The following is a 19526-nucleotide window of genomic DNA, read 5'->3' as shown; positions in this document are numbered from 1 at the left end:
ATGTGGACCCGAAACTGCTCCCCAGCCCCGAAGACTGGCGTCCGTTGTCAACAGGACCCAATTTGGAACCCAGAACGGACGTTCCTCGCTGAGGTGGGTCGTCTGTAACCACCAAGCAAGGGACAGGCGAACCTCCGGGGTGAACACAATCGTCTGGGACTTCAGAGACTGAGGCAGCCCGTTCCACTTTGACAGGATCAGGTGCTGCAGAGGTCTGGAGTGAAACTGGGCATATTCCACCATGTCGAACACCGACACCATGGAGCCCAGTAACCTCATCGCCGAGTGTAGAGACACCCGGCGGCTGTGCAGACAACTGCGCACCCTTGACTGCAAAGCAGAGATCTTTTCCTCCGTCACGAAGATCTTTTGCTGTCCCGAGTCCAATAAGGCTCCAAGATGCAGAATCCTCCGAGACGGGATTAGAGTGGACTTCTGCCAGTTGATTAGCCAGCCGTGCCGTTGCAGCAGGGCAATGGTCAGGTCCAAGTGGCGTAACAGGAGCTCTGGAGATCCCGCCACCAATAACAGGTTGTCGAAGTACGGCAACATGCGGACTCCCTGCAGCCGCAGAGAAGCCGCCATGACCGCCATCACCTTAGTGAAAACACGTGGTGCTGTCGCCAGGCCAAAGGGTAACGCCCGAAACTGGAAGTGGTCGCTGCGGATTGCAAACCTGAGGAACTGTTGATGGCGCAAAAGAATAGGGACATGCAGGTAAGCGTCCTGTATGTCCAATGACACCATGTAGTCCCCAGGTTCCAGCGCCAGAATGATGGACCGTAGGGTCTCCATCCGAAACTTCGGTACCCGCAAAGACTTGTTGAGTGCTTTGAGGTTGAGAATCGGACGATACGACCCATTGGGTTTCTGTACCAAAAAAAGATTTGAATAGAAACCCTGGCCCCTCTGGGAGAATGGAACAGGCACTATAACTCCAGCCTGGAGCATAGTGTGCAATACCTTCCGCAGCTCCGTAGCCTTGTTCCGGTCTGATGGTAGACCCGTGGTGAAGAATCGAGCCGGGGGTCTGTGCCGGAAGTAGAGGGCGTACCCGTGGGAGACCACCTCCAGAACCCAAGTGTCTGTCGTAGTGACCGACCAACACTGGGCGAACTGCAGCAGGCGGCCTCCCACCCTGGGATCCCCCAAAGGGAGGCCCGGACCGTCAGGCCGCAGGCTTGTCATCTTGCTTGGGGGCCGGACGTCTGGTACTCCATGCCTGCTTCCGGGGCTTGACCGATTTCCTAGGGCCAGCCTGACGAGGAAACCACTGTGGTTTGGGCCTGCCCTGGGCCCTAGATGACCGAAAGGACGATGGTCCAGAACCAGAAGGAGCAGCGGCCGACGGGAGACAAGCCGATTTGGCTGCCGCCAGCGTGGCCACAATCTTATCCAGATCCGGAACGAAGAGAACTCCGGTAAACGGCAACGCTTCCAGACCCTTCTTGGAATCTGCTTCCACCTTCCAGGATCGCAGCCACAAGGTGCGACGAGCAGCTACCGCTGCTGAAGAAATTCTAGACACCAGAGTACTAATGTCTAGAGCCGCCTCGTTGATGTAGGTGGCCGAATCACGGAGATTGCCAATCAACTCCGCCTGTTCGGCCGGACAGTCGGAATCAAAAGAAGCCTCTAATGAATCCGCCCAGCGCTCCATCGCTCTGGCAACCCAGCAAATGGCAATAGCCGGCCGTGCTGCCCCCCCCACCCCCGCAAGGGAATAAGCGGACTTCAGGCAGATTTCCACCTTGCGGTCCGTAGCATCCTTAAGGGAGGACATGGATGGCATCGGCAATGTGGCACTATGGACAAGACGGGTCACGTGAGAATCCACCTGTGGAGGGGATTCCCACTTAGCAAAATAATTATCCGCGAACGGATAAGCCACCGCCAGGCGTCGCTGCGGCTGGTATCTTTTGCCAGGCTGTTTCCACGCCTCCTCTAAATGGTCCACCAACTGACCCGAAAGAGGAAAGACTGTGGCATCGCCCTTCACGTCTTTGAAAAAGGCATACTTAGACTTAGCCGCTGGGGGAACTTCGTCCTCAATCACCAAGGCTGTGCGGACCGCCCGAATAAGTCCAGGAATATATACTTTGGACTTAGCATCAGCGTCCTTAGTATGGAGAGGTTCCTGATCGTAAGGATCCAGAATCTCCCCATCATCAGACGTCCCTTCGTCATCCTCATAAGGAGCGGATAGAGACGCCACCGGCCGTTTATGAGGCCGCATCACAGACTCCCCTTGCAACACATCCGACAAGTGCTGTACAGAACTCGTCAGGGAGTTAACCCACGCTGGCTCCTGAGAAACCGGGAGCGGGGAAATAGGGAGACTGTGGGGTACCACCAATTGTCGTGGGAAACCCTGCATGGGTGACGACACCACAGACTGCTGGGCCAAACCCATCGGAGTAAACGCGGGCTGTGGAGCTAACTGGTCCACTAAAGCTGTTAGCGCCTGAGCGAAACAAGGCGGCTCCTGTACCGGTGCTGTAACCGTAAGAGGCCGCGCCATGGACAAACACTGCCGGCAAAGGCCCTCCGCGCTACCCTCCCCCTCCGCTAACGGTACTTTACACGTGGTACACTGTAGCCGGAGGGGAAAATCACTTTCAGACATGATGGCACCACGTATGTGACCCCTCTCACCAATTATATATTAAATAGGCGAGAGACCACCCTGCAGCACCGCACCGCAAGGGCTTAGCAGAAAGAACAGGGACAGTAATAAAGCTGACAGTCTTGAGAAGAAAAGTTACAGGCAGCAGCGCTAGCACAGTCACATACAATGCAAAGAAAATCAATTCCTGCACTAACAGGTCTGAACACTCAACTACACAGACACAGAGTCTGGTAGGACACAGCGCTGCATACACAGACCTGCCACAGCGGAGGAGAGGTATGCGGGGGGACCCAGACCATGATGCTTCCAATGCAGGCTTCCAGCAGCGTTCACCATGCTTTTGAAAAGATGGCCGCCGAGGAGCAGAGAGAAGGCTGGCCTGGGGGAGGAGCGCTGACACAGGGCCAATCAGCACAGTGCAGAGAGGGCTGTGTGCAGCGGGGGAGGCGCCGGCTGTGAGACAGGGAAGGCGCGCTCCCCTGGCATGCATTTAACCCCTAGGACGCCGCAGCGCTACCGCTCTGCTGCGGTCCGCTGTCCCAGGGGGCAGTGGAAGCGCAGGTTGGTCGCCTGGCTCCACGCTGCAGCCAGTCCCCAGGGAGCCCCCTACCTGGGGACTTAGGACCATGTGATCAGCGGGGACCCACCGCGGGACCCCGCTGCTTACCTCTGTCCCCCTTGAATCCGGCCATGGTCCGGAACATCTTGGGTCACCGCTAGCTGTGACCCCAGATGCCCACCAGCATTCCCGGATCAGTACCGGCGTTCTGGTACCGGCGGGGTGTAGGGAAGACAGCATGGACGTCAGGACTGACTGTCCATGCTGTACATCCAGATGTGCAGCCACAGCTGCATGAAGAAAAGCTTCAGGGGCTCTTCTAGCCCCCACTCCAACAGGTGCACCCGACTCCGGCCGGGCACCAAACTAAACTGAGGTGCCTTGGCTCGGGGGCGGGGTATAGGAGGGGGACCTAGTGTATCCTGGGAGGCTGAAAGCTTAACTCTTTGGTGCCCTGAGACTGACGTCACACCTATACCCAAGGTATCCTGTGGATACCCTATGGACCCTGAAGTAGAAATACCATCGTCACACTGTGATATAAAGGGGACAGAACATCACACAGGGACTGCTGTCTTATCACATACAGGGATATACCATAGTCACACTGTGATATAAAGGGGACAGATCATCACACAGGGACTGCTGTCTTATCACATACAGGGATATACCATCATCACACTGTGATATAAAGGGGACAGAACATCACACAGGGGCTGCTGTCTTATCACATACAGGGATATACCATCATCACACTGTGATATAAAGGGGACAGATCATCACACAGGGGCTGCTGTCTTATCACATACAGGGATATACCATCGTCACACTGTGATATAAAGGGGACAGAGGGACATCACACAGGGGCTGCTGTCTTATCACATACAGGGATATACCATCGTCACACTGTGATATAAAGGGGACAGATCATCACACAGGGGCTGCTGTCTTATCACATACAGGGATATACCATCATCACACTGTGATATAAAGGGGACAGATCATCACAGGGGCTGCTGTCTTATCACATACAGGGATATACCATCATCACACTGTGATATAAAGGGGACAGAACATCACACAGGGGCTGCTGTCTTATCACATACAGGGATATACCATCGTCACACTGTGATATAAAGGGGACAGATCATCACACAGGGGCTGCTGTCTTATCACATACAGGGATATACCATCGTCACACTGTGATATAAAGGGGACAGATCATCACACAGGGGCTGCTGTCTTATCACATACAGGGATATACCATAGTCACACTGTGATATAAAGGCGACAGCTCATCACACAGGGGCTGCTGTCTTATCACATACAGGGATATACCATCGTCACACTGTGATATAAAGGGGACAGAACATCACACAGGGGCTGCTGTCTTATCACATACAGGGATATACCATCATCACACTGTGATATAAAGAGGACAGATCATCACACAGGGGCTGCTGTCTTATCACATACAGGGATATACCATCATCACACTGTGATATAAAGGGGACAGATCATCACACAGGGGCTGCTGTCTTATCACATACAGGGATATACCATCGTCACACTGTGATATAAAGGGGACAGAGGGACATCACACAAGGGCTGCTGTCTTATCACATACAGGGATATACCATCATCACACTGTGATATAAAGGGGACAGAGGGACATCACACAGGGGCTGCTGTCTTATCACATACAGGGATATACCATCGTCACACTGTGATATAAAGGGGACAGATCATCACACAGGGGCTGCTGTCTTATCACATACAGGGATATACCATCATCACACTGTGATATAAAGGGGACAGATCATCACACAGGGGCTGCTGTCTTATCACATACAGGGATATACCATCATCACACTGTGATATAAAGGGGACAGAACATCACACAGGGGCTGCTGTCTTATCACATACAGGGATATACCATCGTCACACTGTGATATAAAGGGGACAGATCATCACACAGGGGCTGCTGTCTTATCACATACAGGGATATACCATCGTCACACTGTGATATAAAGGGGACAGATCATCACACAGGGGCTGCTGTCTTATCACATACAGGGATATACCATAGTCACACTGTGATATAAAGGCGACAGATCATCACACAGGGGCTGCTGTCTTATCACATACAGGGATATACCATCGTCACACTGTGGTATAAAGGGGACAGAACATCACACAGGGGCTGCTGTCTTATCACATACAGGGATATACCATCATCACACTGTGATATAAAGAGGACAGATCATCACACAGGGGCTGCTGTCTTATCACATACAGGGATATACCATCATCACACTGTGATATAAAGAGGACAGATCATCACACAGGGGCTGCTGTCTTATCACATACAGGGATATACCATCGTCACACTGTGATATAAAGGGGACAGAACATCACACAGGGGCTGCTGTCTTATCACATACAGGGATATACCATCATCACACTGTGATATAAAGGGGACAGAGGGACATCACACAGGGGCTGCTGTCTTATCACATACAGGGATATACCATCATCACACTGTGATATAAAGAGGACAGATCATCACACAGGGACTGCTGTCTTATCACATACAGGGATATACCATCGTCACACTGTGATATAAAGGGGACAGATCATCACACAGGGACTGCTGTCTTATCACATACAGGGATATACCATCATCACACTGTGATATAAAGGGGACAGATCATCACACAGGGACTGCTGTCTTATCACATACAGGGATATACCATCATCACACTGTGATATAAAGAGGACAGATCATCACACAGCGGCTGCTGTCTTATCACATACAGGGATATATACCATCATCACACTGTGATATAAAGAGGACAGATCATCACACAGGGGCTGCTGTCTTATCACATACAGGGATATACCATCGTCACACTGTGATATAAAGGGGACAGATCATCACACAGGGACTGCTGTCTTATCACATACAGGGATATACCATCGTCACACTGTGATATAAAGGGGACAGATCATCACACAGGTGCTACTGTCTTATCACATACAGGGATATACCATCGTCACACTGTGATATAAAGGGGACAGAACATCACACAGGGGCTGCTGTCTTATCACATACAGGGATATACCATCATCACACTGTGATATAAAGGGGACAGAACATCACACAGGGGCTGCTGTCTTATCACATACAGGGATATACCATCGTCACACTGTGATATAAAGAGGACAGATCATCACACAGGGGCTGCTGTCTTATCACATACAGGGATATACCATCGTCACACTGTGATATAAAGGGGACAGAGGGACATCACACAGGGGCTGCTGTCTTATCACATACAGGGATATACCATCGTCACACTGTGATATAAAGAGGACAGATCATCACACAGGGGCTGCTGTCTTATCACATACAGGGATATACCATCGTCACACTGTGATATAAAGGGGACAGAACATCACACAGGGGCTGCAGACACCAGGGTCAGAATAACACAGGGCACTATACAGACTCCAGGGGCAGAATAACACAGAGCACTATACAGACACCAGGGGCAGAATAACACAGTGCAGTATACAGACACCAGGGGCAGAATAACACAGTGCAGTATACAGACATCAGGGTCAGAATAACACAGGGCAGTATACAGATACCAGGGGCAGAATAATGCAGGGCAGTATACAGATACCAGGGGCAGAATAATGCAGGGCAGTATACAGATACCAGGGGCAGAATAATGCAGGGCAGTATACAGATACCAGGGGCAGAATAACACAGGACAGTATACAGATACCAGGGGCAGAATAATGCAGGGCAGTATACAGATACCAGGGGCAGAATAACACAGGAGAGTATACAGAAACCAGGGGCAGAAAAATGCAGGACAGTATACAGATACCAGGGGAAGAATAACACAGGGCAGTATACAGATACCAGGGGCAGAATAACACAGGGCAGTATACAGATACCAGGGGAAGAATAACACAGGACTGTATACAGATACTAGGGGCAGAATAACAGAGGAGAGTATACAGATACCAGGGGCAGAATAATGCAGGGCAGTATACAGATACCAGTGGGCAGAATAATGCAGGGCAGTATACAGATACCAGGGGCAGAATAACACAGGAGAGTATACAGATACTAGGGGCAGAATAATGCAGGGCAGTATACAGATATCAGGGGCAGAATAACACAGGACAGTATACAGATACCAGGGGCAGAATAACACAGGACAGTATACAGACATCAGGGTCAGAATAACACAGGGCAGTATACAGATACCAGTGGGCAGAATAATGCAGGGCAGTATACAGATACCAGGGGCAGAATAACACAGGAGAGTATACAGATACTAGGGGCAGAATAATGCAGGGCAGTATACAGATATCAGGGGCAGAATAACACAGGACAGTATACAGATACCAGGGGCAGAATAACACAGGACAGTATACAGACATCAGGGTCAGAATAACACAGGGCAGTATACAGATACCAGGGGAAGAATAATGCATGGCAGTATACAGATACCAGGGGCAGAATAATGCAGGGCACTATGCAGACACCAGGGGTAGAATAACACAGGACAGTATACAGATACCAGGGGCAGAATAACACAGGACAGTATACAGACATCAGGGTCAGAATAACACAGGGCAGTATACAGATACCAGGGGCAGAATAATGCAGGGCAGTATACAGATACCAGGGGCAGAATAATGCAGGGCAGTATACAGATACCAGGGGCAGAATAATGCAGGGCAGTATACAGATACCAGGGGCAGAATAACACAGGACAGTATACAGATACCAGGGGCAGAATAATGCAGGGCAGTATACAGATACCAGGGGCAGAATAACACAGGAGAGTATACAGAAACCAGGGGCAGAATAATGCAGGACAGTATACAGATACCAGGGGAAGAATAACACAGGGCAGTATACAGATACCAGGGGCAGAATAACACAGGGCAGTATACAGATACCAGGGGAAGAATAACACAGGACTGTATACAGATACTAGGGGCAGAATAACAGAGGAGAGTATACAGATACCAGGGGCAGAATAATGCAGGGCAGTATACAGATACCAGGGGCAGAATAACACAGGAGAGTATACAGATACTAGGGGCAGAATAATGCAGGGCAGTATACAGATATCAGGGGCAGAATAACACAGGACAGTATACAGATACCAGGGGCAGAATAACACAGGACAGTATACAGACATCAGGGTCAGAATAACACAGGGCAGTATACAGATACCAGGGGAAGAATAATGCATGGCAGTATACAGATACCAGGGGCAGAATAATGCAGGGCACTATGCAGACACCAGGGGTAGAATAACACAGGACAGTATACAGATACCAGGGGCAGAATAACACAGGACAGTATACAGACATCAGGGTCAGAATAACACAGGGCAGTATACAGATACCAGGGGCAGAATAATGCAGGGCAGTATACAGATACCAGTGGGCAGAATAATGCAGGGCAGTATACAGATACCAGTGGGCAGAATAATGTAGGGCAGTATACAGATACCAGGGGCAGAATAACACAGGAGAGTATACAGATACCAGGGGCAGAATAATGCAGGCCAGTATACAGATATCAGGGGCAGAATAACACAGGACAGTATACAGATACCAGGGGCAGAATAACACAGGACAGTATACAGACATCAGGGTCAGAATAACACAGGGCAGTATACAGATACCAGGGGAAGAATAATGCAGGGCACTATGCAGACACCAGGGGTAGAATAACACAGGACAGTATACAGATACCAGGGGCAGAATAACACAGGACAGTATACAGACATCAGGGTCAGAATAACACAGGGCAGTATACAGATACCAGGGGCAGAATAATGCATGGCAGTATACAGATACCAGGGGCAGAATAATGCAGGGCACTATGCAGACACCAGGGGCAGAATAACACAGGACAGTATACAGATACCAGGGGCATAATAATGCAGGGCAGTATACAGATACCAGGGGCAGAATAATGCATGGCAGTATACAGATACCAGGGGCAGAATAATGCAGGGCAGTATACAGATATCAGGGGCAGAATAACACAGGACAGTAAACAGATACCAGGGGCAGAATAACACAGGACAGTATACAGATACCAGGGGCAGAATAATGCATGACAGTATACAGATACCAGGGGCAGAATAATGCAGGGCAGTATACAGATACCAGGGGCAGAATAACACAGGACAGTAAACAGATACCAGGGGCAGAATAACACAGGACAGTATACAGATACCAGGGGCAGAATAATGCATGACAGTATACAGATACCAGGGGCAGAATAATGCAGGGCAGTATACAGATACCAGGGGCAGAATAACACAGGAGAGTATACAGATACCAGGGGCAGAATAATGCAGGGCAGTATACAGATACCAGAGGAAGAATAATGCAGGGCAGTATACAGATACCAGGGGAAGAATAATGCAGGGCAGTATACAGATACCAGGGAAGAATAATGCAGGGCAGTATACAGATACCAGGGGCAGAATAATGCAGGGCAGTATACAGATACCAGGGGCAGAATAATGCAGGGCAGTATATGGAAATAACTACAACTTAAGTATGCTATGAAGATAAGATAGGTTAGTTACCCAGGAGGAATGCTCTTTCATCTGATGCTGGTTGCTGTGTGGACCATTGGCATGACCTCGCCAGAAACAATTCTGGCAGAGCTGGTAACTGTGGCACTGCTGGCAGCGGTAGCGGAAACCCATCATACTCTCACACCGGCAGAAGGAACATTCCACTGGGTGGAAGACTACATATGGGGAGAGAAATGGGGGGTGGGGAGAGGAAGAGAAGGGGGAGACAGAGAGAGGGAAGAAGAGGGATAATGGAGAGACAAGGAGAAAGAGAGAGAGAGAGAGAGAGAGAGAGAGAGAGAGAGAGAGAGAGAGAGAGAGAGAGAGAGAGAGAGAGAGAGAAGAAAGAGAGGTAAAACATTGATATTACATTGTAACATCTATAAAAATTACTTTCCAACCATACTCCGTTAGACAGCACCTGGCCAAACACAAGAAAGTGAAGGACATAATGTCCAATCCAGGCTTTAGAAGGAACATCATAGTGTCCCATCCCCGGTGGAGAAGAGACAACATAGTGTCCCGTCCAGGGAGAAGAGACAACATAGTGTCCCGTCCAGGGAGGAGAAGAGACAACATAGTGTCCCGTCCAGGGAGGAGAAGAGACAACATAGTGTCCCGTCCAGAGAGGAGAAGAGACAACATAGTGTCCCGTCCAGAGAGGAGAAGAGACAACATAGTGTCCCGTCCAGGGAGGAGAAGAGACAACATAGTGTCCCATCCAGGGAGGAGAAGAGACAACATAGTGTCCCGTCCAGGGAGGAGAAGAGACAACATAGTGTCCTGTCCCTGGAGGAGAAGAGACAACATAGTGTCCCATCCAGGGAGGAGAAGAGACAACATAGTGTCCCGTCCAGGGAGGAGAAGAGACAACATAGTGTCCCATCCAGGGAGGAGTAGAGACAACATAGTGTCCCGTCCAGGGAGGAGAAGAGACAACATTGTGTCCCATCCAGGGAGAAGAGACAACATAGTGTCCCATCCAGGGAGTAGAGACAACATAGTGTCCCGTCCAGGGAGAAGAGACAACATTGTGTCCCATCCAGGGAGAAGAGACAACATAGTGTCCCATCCAGGGAGTAGAGACAACATAGTGTCCCGTCCAGGGAGAAGAGACAACATAGTGTCCCATCCAGGGAGAATAGACAACATAGTGTCTCGTCCAGGGAGGAGAAGAGACAACATAGTGTCCCATCCAGGGAGAAGAGACAACATAGTGTCTCGTCCAGGGAGGAGAAGAGACAACATAGTGTCCCGTCCAGAGAGGAGAAGAGACAACATAGTGTCCCGTCCAGAGAGGAGAAGAGACAACATAGTGTCCCGTCCAGGGAGGAGAAGAGACAACATAGTGTCCCTTCCAGGGAGGAGAAGAGACAACATAGTGTCCCGTCCAGGGAGGAGAAGAGACAACATACTGTCCTGTCCCTGGAGGAGGAGACAACATAGTGTCCTGTCCCTGGAGGAGAAGAGACAACATAGTGTCCCGTCCAGGGAGGAGAAGAGACAACATAGTGTCCCGTCCAGGGAGGAGAAGAGACAACATAGTGTCCTGTCCCTGGAGGAGAAGAGACAAAATAGCTGCGGGAAAGTTATACGAGTTATTCCTAGAACTCTACAGATTGTACTATACTAATGTCTGGGAGATACTACCTGGTATGCGCTTCATTTCCTAGACGGAGGTCCTACAATCCATTTGGCATTTATATTTGGCAGTATACATTTTGGTATCTGGCTCATGGGTGTGTCTTATAATTTTACTGTGTATTACTATTGTAGACCATCTGTAGCCGATGTAATCACAATAATAAAACCATATACTGTACATTTCAAATCTCTTGACCTTGTCCCATCCTCTAAAATGTTTTGTATGCCTAAAGCATGATATATTTTCTCTTTATTATTTGTATCACATGGCCAACGCTTCAATACTAAGTTTGTAACCATGTGTATTACACACGTCAAGTCCAGTGTGGAGAAGAGGCAATGTAGAGACACGTCAAGTCCAGTGTGGAGAAGAGGGAATGTAGAGTCACGTCAAGTCTAGTGTGGAGAAGAGGGTACATTGAGTCACGTCAAGTCCAGTGTGGAGAAGAGGGAACATAGAGTCACGTCAAGTCCAGTGTGGAGAAGAGGGAACATAGAGTCACGTCAAGTCCAGTGTGGAGAAGAGGGAATGTAGTCACGTCAAGTCCAGTGTAATGTAAGTAATGGTTTATTTTTCACCGCACACAGAAATTGATAATACACAAAGAGAATAGGTAAGTGTAGCGAATAGACAATATGGAGGTAGCAGTCCAGACAGAGCCAGTCCCTGTAGAGTATATATCAACAATTCCACACAGGCCTTAAAAGACAAATAATTTCACACCAAAGAAACTATCACTGATACCACACAGAAGTGATAGCTGATAGCGGATTAGTCCACACTGGAGCACGAAATACTTCCACACCAGGGTTTACGGTGTATAAATCCACACAGGAGACAATAGGAATTCCACACAGGAGACACTATCACTGATTCCACACAGCGGTGTGTCGAAGCTGAATAATTGGCTAAGACAAGTTCAGTTTAAAATGTAATCGCGGCGACGCCATCTGGCGGCTGGCCGCAAGACGCCATTTTGCGAATGGCCGCCTAAGCGACATTTTAGATAAACTCACATTTTAGTACATGTGGCGATAATACTAATAGCACCATGCGTTTGCATCTTTCACCATCTCTCATACACACATTAATACACACAATAGCGCTGTTAACTAGTCGCATATTAGCGAATGCATAGGACTTTGTATGAAACCGCTGTTTTATTAGCTTTATGCGCACGCATCTGCCCCAAGTTAACTAGCGTCCTCATATCAAACCCTGGATACCCACACATTACATATTCACACATAAGGTTCAATAAGCTTTAAAGTGTATGATTTAAGTAGGTTCAGTTAGTTTAAATGCTGAGAAATAAAGATATTTGATAACCAAGGTATTATACATGCTAAACCAGTCGTGTTTGGAGTTGTACTGATGCGTACTCTTTTCACAGTATTCCGGTGTTATCAGTGGGGAGATCGCATCATGCATTCCCGAGTTATGGATCGCAGAGCCTACAAGCAACAAAATTTATATTTTAGAAACAACTGTTAGGATGCTGCCGGAGGCGTGAAGAGGAAGACCCCCAGCTGTGAGAGGCAGGGAGAGTCTGTTTGAACCAGCCTGTTAAATGTGCTGTAACAGATGCTTCACCCCTGAGAACCAATGATATCAGCAACAGACTTCCCTTTCGTCCTGTTTATTCTGGGGGGGTATAAATATGAGTGCACGAACGCTGATTCTCAGTCTTCGTGCTGAATGCTGAATGACGAGGGGTCTCTTGCTGATGCCTATCTCTGGGTCCGGAAGCGCCTGCGTATGTATACTGTACTTGGGTCTGTATAATTTCCTTTTGCGCCTAAATTGTGTCTTGATCAATTGCGTGTAACTGTCTGAACTTTTACCTGAATATCACTTGTGCTTTGGAACCACAGATTCCACGTCTAAGTCTTTATTTATGGTGTGACTGTGTACGCAAATTAGCGTCATCCTTAGAAGGTATAGGCAGGACATTAGAAGGTATAGGAAGGTGTGTATAGAGGTTCTGATCCAGTATCGTTAGGTTATAGCAGATTAGTCCACACGGGAACACGAGTACTTACACACTGGAGTTTCTGACGTATAAGTCCACACAGGACACAATAGGAAGTCCACACAAGAGCTTCTGATGTATAAGTCCACAAAGGACTGGTGATGCATTCCACTAAGCACCTTGGCAGAGTATCACCTCTTAGCCAAAGTCAGTGACTAACATCAGGAGCTGCTCCGGGTGAACTCCTTTAAAACCTTCCAATTTCCCACGGTGCTCATGACCACCCAGGGGAGTTGCACAGTTTACTTATTGGTGGGAGTCCCTTATCCTGTCCTTTAATCCTACCTCCCCGGTTGTCCTTTTCCTGACGACCACATGTTGGCTTGGCTTCGTGTTATCTGTTAAAGTCCAGAGAGGAACAAAGGGAAGCAAATAGAAGGAACAATGACAGGGTAATTGGTTTAAGTGTCCCCTGCAGAGGTGGAATTCAACCCATGAAGTGATTTTCGAGTGAGAGGTTACATTTCTCTCATATTTACTTACTGTGTGGCTAGGTCAGATAACAATGTATACAACATTCATATGAACAAGGAAACATTAGGGCTAAAAAGTATCACATTTAATTTCCTCAAAGAAACATAGAATCATATCAAGTCCAGTGTGGAGAAGAGGGAACGTAGAGTCGCGGTAATTCCAGTTTGGAGAAAAAGGAATGTATGGTCACATCAAGCCCAGTGTGGAGGAGAGAAGATAGAGTCAAGTCAAGTCCAGTGTTGAGAAAAAGGAACGTATGCTTTCGTCCAGGGTGGAGAACAACGTCTGCTCACGTCCAGGATGGAGACGAACATATGCCCACGTCCAGGATGGAGAAGAACGTATGCCCACGTTCAGGATGGAGAAGAATGTATGCCCACGTTCAGGATGGAGAACAACGTATGCCCACGTCCAGGATGGAGAACAACGTATGCCCACGTCCAGGATGGAGAAGAACGCGTCTCTGAATATTCTGACCTGGTCAGCTATACACTGCTTAGCCGGTGAGACACTATATTATTTCTTCCCTTGCAATTGATTGAGACCTCTGGAACTGGCTAGTACCTTTATTCTTTCAGCACTGTGTGCCCGACGGGGTTAACACTTCAAGCACTCAAGCCATTTATTGCTACATAAGCTCCAGATTCTTCTATTGTGGATATTTCAATTGACACATTGTTTGCAGACAAGCGTTACTTAATTTCAAACTATGGATTAACTAACCAAGTGTATCCAAACATCTCTCATATGCTCATTTGGAACTTTTTCAATGCAGGAATCGTCAGTTCTGATTCCTAACCAGTACAACTGTTATTATTATGTGTACATGTGCTAGTTATTCACCTTTTACTATTTTTATCCTTGATTTTTTGTCATTTATGTGTTTATTCTGATATATGTTCTATTTATCACCATCTCATTTGCATATTTTTGCATATATTAAATTTCTATCATATTTCTATTCATATTCATATTAATTTCTTACCAGCGCGGTGTGTGTGCTTTTGTATTTGTCTAATATTTGTGGGGTTGCAATTATTCCCCTTTATCACACCGCTGCAGGTCTGTCCTTGACATAGGTTCAGTGTTGTATTTAAGCGCTAGGATATTTTCTTCTGGAGAAGAACGTATGCTCACGTCCAGGATGGAGAAGAACGTATGCTCACGTCCAGGATGGAGAAGAACGTATGCTCACGTCCAGGATGGAGAAGAACGTATGCTCACGTCCAGGATGGAGAAGAACATATGCTCACATCCAGGATGGAGAAGAACGTATGCTCACATCCTGGATGGAGAAGAACGTATGCTCACGTCCAGGATGGAGAAGAACGTATGCTCACGTCCAGGATGGAGAAGAACGTATGCTCACGTCCTGGATGGAGAAGAACGTATGCTCACGTCCAGGATGGAGAAGAACGTATGCTCACGTCCAGGATGGAGAAGAACGTATGCTCACATCTAGGATGGAGAACAACGTATGCTCACGTCCAGGATGGAGAAGAGAGAACGTATGGCCACATCCATGGGCGTAGAAAAAAAATGTGGGGATCATTATTCATGTAGGGACATGTCCATAGTGGAGAAGCGGGAATGTAGGGACATGTCCATAGTGGAGAAGCGGGAATGTAGTGTCATGTCCACAGTGGAGAAGAGGGAATGTAGGGCCATGTCCATAGTGGAGAAAAGGGAATGTAGGGTCATGTCCCTAGCGGAGAAGAGGGAATGTAGGGTCATGTCCATAGTGGAGAAGAGGGAATGTAGAGTCATGTCCATAGGGGAGAAGAGGGAATGTAGGGTCATGTCCATAGTGGAGGAGAGGGAATGTAGGGTCATGTCCATAGTGGAGAAGATGGAATGTAGGGTCATGTCCATAGTGGAGAAGAGGGAATGTCGGGTCATGTCCATAGTGGAGAAGATGGAATGTCGGGTTATGTCCATAGTGGAGAAGATGGAATGTAGGGTTATGTCCATAGTGGAGAAGAGGGACTGTAGGGTCATGTCCATAGTGGAGAAGAGGGAATGTAGCACCACTTCACACAAAGGGTGGAAAAGACTGAACATAGGGCCAAACCAAGACTGAAGAAGAGAGAACATACAGGCAAGTTCAGTATGCAAACCATCGACTACATACACAACCACTAGCCAGCTTCTTACAGAATGCACTATAGAGTTATATTCTGGCTCTAAACCTAAATGACATACTGTATACAATAAACAATGTTATAGTACCAATCCCTTTATTATTTGCTTCACAGATAACATTTTTCCAGTAAGAAATAAACTGCAACAATACAAGATGGCTGATATCTAGGATAGGATTCCGGCTATAACAGGAACTAGCATACAGAATAACCAGCAGATAACAGAGCGTTATAATAATAATATAGAAATAATTAGTTAGTGGGATCATTACGCTACCACGTAAGAATAATACAGAACAATAGGCATCCAGACATCGGTTACTCACCATTCTCTACGTGAGCAAGTCTATGCATTAGAGGTAACCAGACAAGGCACTGGGGAGGGGGATCAGCCATTATTGTGTCTAAATACATGTTCAGCGCAATCTTCTTCTGCAAAACATGAATTCAACAGAACAAGTGGTGAAATGTAGTTTCCATATAGGAGAGAGAAGTACACAACAGACCCGCCTCATACTATATGCCCAAGAGGACACAGCACACGGTAAGTTGCTTTTCACATATGTATACGAACCAGTAAATATATTAATATAGTGGACCCTATGTCATTGCAGACCTTTTACATCCAGCACGGGGTATGTGTTTGGCATCCCGGCGGTCGGGATGCTAACGCTTACATTACCGGCGCCAGAATACCGACGCTGGTCAGAATCCCGGCACCGGCCTCCGGGATGCCTCAGGTAGATAACGAGGTTGGGGGGAGTTTTAGGGTGCGGGGTTAGGCACCAGGGGGAGGATTAGGTTAGGGTGCGGAGAGGGGAGGTTAGGGAGAGGGTTATCATAATGACCAACAAGTGTCGGTATGTTATCGCTGTCAGGATCCTGGCGTCGGGATTCTGACCGCCAGGATCCCCGACGGTCGGTATTTTATACAGAATCCCAACACAGGAATACGAGTGATGAACAGAGGTCCATGGACTCCAGACACCATGACAGAAACTTTATTCCTGGTTCTCAGAGAATCCTTCATCACTACAGAAAGAACCGGTCTCCAATTGTCATCTCTGATGGGTTATGATGACTTGCAATTGTACATTTAAGGGCTCATATATAGGATATGTAATAATAAAGTAAAGCGAGAAATTGGTGGTCATTTGAGAAATGTGATTGGACACTAGATGGACCATGTGTGTTGAGAGTAGGGGCCAGGATAAACAAATGTTGAGACAGCAAGGCCTCCCCGTTCTCCAGACCCTCTCATATTGCTGTGCAGATCACATAGTTATGTATGTGTTAGACTGTAGTAAGGTGACAGTATTCTTAAATGTTGCAGGTGGGTTCTTTGTATAGTGCTAGATGGTGTGGTGATTAGCATTACTGCCTCACAGCACTGAGGTCTTGAGTTCAATTCCCACCACGGACCTATCTGTGTGGAGTTTGTATATTCTGTGTGTGTTTGTGTGGGTTTTCTCCTGGTGTCCCAGTTTTCAACAACAATAGAAAAATATACTGGCAAGTTCATTGGATAATGAAAAAAAAAAAATTATCCTTCTAGTGTGTGTACATATGGTAGGGAATTTAGATTGTAAGCTCACTGGGGCAGGGACTGATGTGACTGGACAAATACTCTCTGTAAAACGCTTTGGAATATGTGCTGGGCCTGAGGAGGAGGAGCCGAATACCTGTAGGTGTATGTAGTGTACTGTAGTCAGTGCTGGGCCTGAGGATGAGCTTATTCCTGTCAGAGTGTGTATTTTTGCAAGCAAAAGTCTGCGCTAAGTGCTGCCTCAGGGCTATTCGCAAGGCGGCTTACACGTAGACAGGCCTTCCTGTTCCGACTTTAGTATCTGCTCATTCTACTCGCTCTGTGGGTCCCTCGTGGGATAGCCATACGAATCCATCTGAACAGAGTCTGTTTGTTATGGAATCCATATAAGATGAAGAGGGAGTCTGATTTCCTGATGGAACTAGTGCAGTCCACGTAGATCTTCAGAGCACGGACTACATCCAAAGAGGCCTCACCTGCCGAGAGGTCTGGTGATTGAAAGGCTGGAACCACAATTTCTTCATTAATGTGGAAACGAGAAACCACTTTGGGAAGGAATCCCGGGCGTGTTCTAAGAACAGCCCTGTCCTGATGAAAGTTTAAAAAGGGGGAGCGACACGAAAGTGCCACTAAATCCGATACCCTACGGGCAGATGCTATAACCAGAAGTAACAATGTCTTCGCAGTGAACCACTTGACATGCATTGATTCCAAGGGTTCGAATGGAGGTTCCTGAAGTGCGTGGATAACCACTGACAAATCCTACGGAGCCACAGGAGGGACAAAGGGAGATTGTATAGATAGAGGAGCAATTTTGCGCTGAAACCAGATGGAGAGAGCAGAGACGTGCACTTTCAGAGATGCCAGGCGGAGTCCAAGATCCAATACAGGCCTGAAGAAAGGCAAGTATTCTAGAAACCTTAATAACTTGAGGGTCATAGTATCTAGGGACACACCACTGGATAAATGTATGCCATACCCGGTAATAAATCCTGGCAGAGGCCGGTTTACGAGCTCTGAACATGGTCTGGACCACAGAGCTAGAAAATCCCTTAGACCTAAGGAGGGATGTCTCAATAGCCAAGCCGTTTAAGATAGGCGGGCCAGGTCCGGATGTAGACAGGGACCCTGAGACAACAGGACTCGTCATAGAGGAAGTTGAAGAGGAAAGTCTATGGAGAGACTTTAAAGGTCAGAATACCAACGGCGTATGGGCCAAGCCAGAGCTACCAACAGGACTGGACTTCATGTTTGAACTTCCGAAGAACTCGAGGAAGAAGGGATATTGGAGGGAAGAGGTATGCGTCCATGAAGGCCGCGTTGGGGTCCCTTTTCCTGGCTCCATACACTGGAAGTTTGTAGTTGTGTTTTGATGCCATGAGATACACATTTGGTAGACTCCATTTGTCCACCAGAAGCTGAAAGACTTCTGGATGTAGAGACCACTCTCCTGCATGCACGTCGTGATAGTTTAGGAAGTCCGTTTCCCAATTGAGAATTCTTGGGATGAACACAGCGGAGATGGCATTTGGTCCATGTGAGAATGCAAGACACTTCTGCCATTGCTGCACAACTTCGAGTGCCTCCCTGGTGATTGAGGTAGGCCACTGCCATGGCGTTGTCGGACTGTACTTGTACTGGCCTGTTGTGAAGGATATCCTCAGCCAGAGTGAGAGCCCTGTAGATGGCTCGGAGTTCTAGGACGTTAATTGGTAAGACCGCCTCGGCCTGAGTCCAGCGGCCCTGGAAAAAGTGCTGGCCAGTCACCGCGCCCCACCCACAGAGGCTTGCGTCCGTGGTTAGGAGTACCCAGTCCGGGATCCAAAAGGGGCGTCCCTTGATGAAGTGGGACGTCTGTAGCCACCAGG

At 47.8% G+C, this 19526-nt stretch overlaps 1 protein-coding gene across 1 annotated transcript in view; it reads right to left on the bottom strand.

Moving 5' to 3' along the window:
- DTNB (dystrobrevin beta) overlaps positions 1-19526 on the bottom strand; it is a 200639-nt gene that overhangs the window by 82910 nt on the left and 98203 nt on the right. Inside the window, exons 7-8 of the mRNA XM_088481740.1 lie at positions 16439-16544; positions 9830-9996 (exon numbers count right to left, since the gene is read on the bottom strand). Of these exons, the coding sequence (XP_088337866.1) occupies positions 9830-9996; positions 16439-16544 (273 nt within the window). The remainder of the gene's footprint in view (positions 1-9829; positions 9997-16438; positions 16545-19526) is intronic.

The sequence above is a fragment of the Taudactylus pleione genome, unplaced genomic scaffold (genome assembly GCF_031769625.1).
Source record: "Taudactylus pleione unplaced genomic scaffold, aTauple2 ptg000277l, whole genome shotgun sequence".
Lineage (NCBI taxonomy): Eukaryota > Metazoa > Chordata > Amphibia > Anura > Myobatrachidae > Taudactylus > Taudactylus pleione.
The sequence above is the reverse complement of the archived record's forward strand: the minus strand, read 5'-3'. Positions and strand labels throughout refer to the sequence as shown.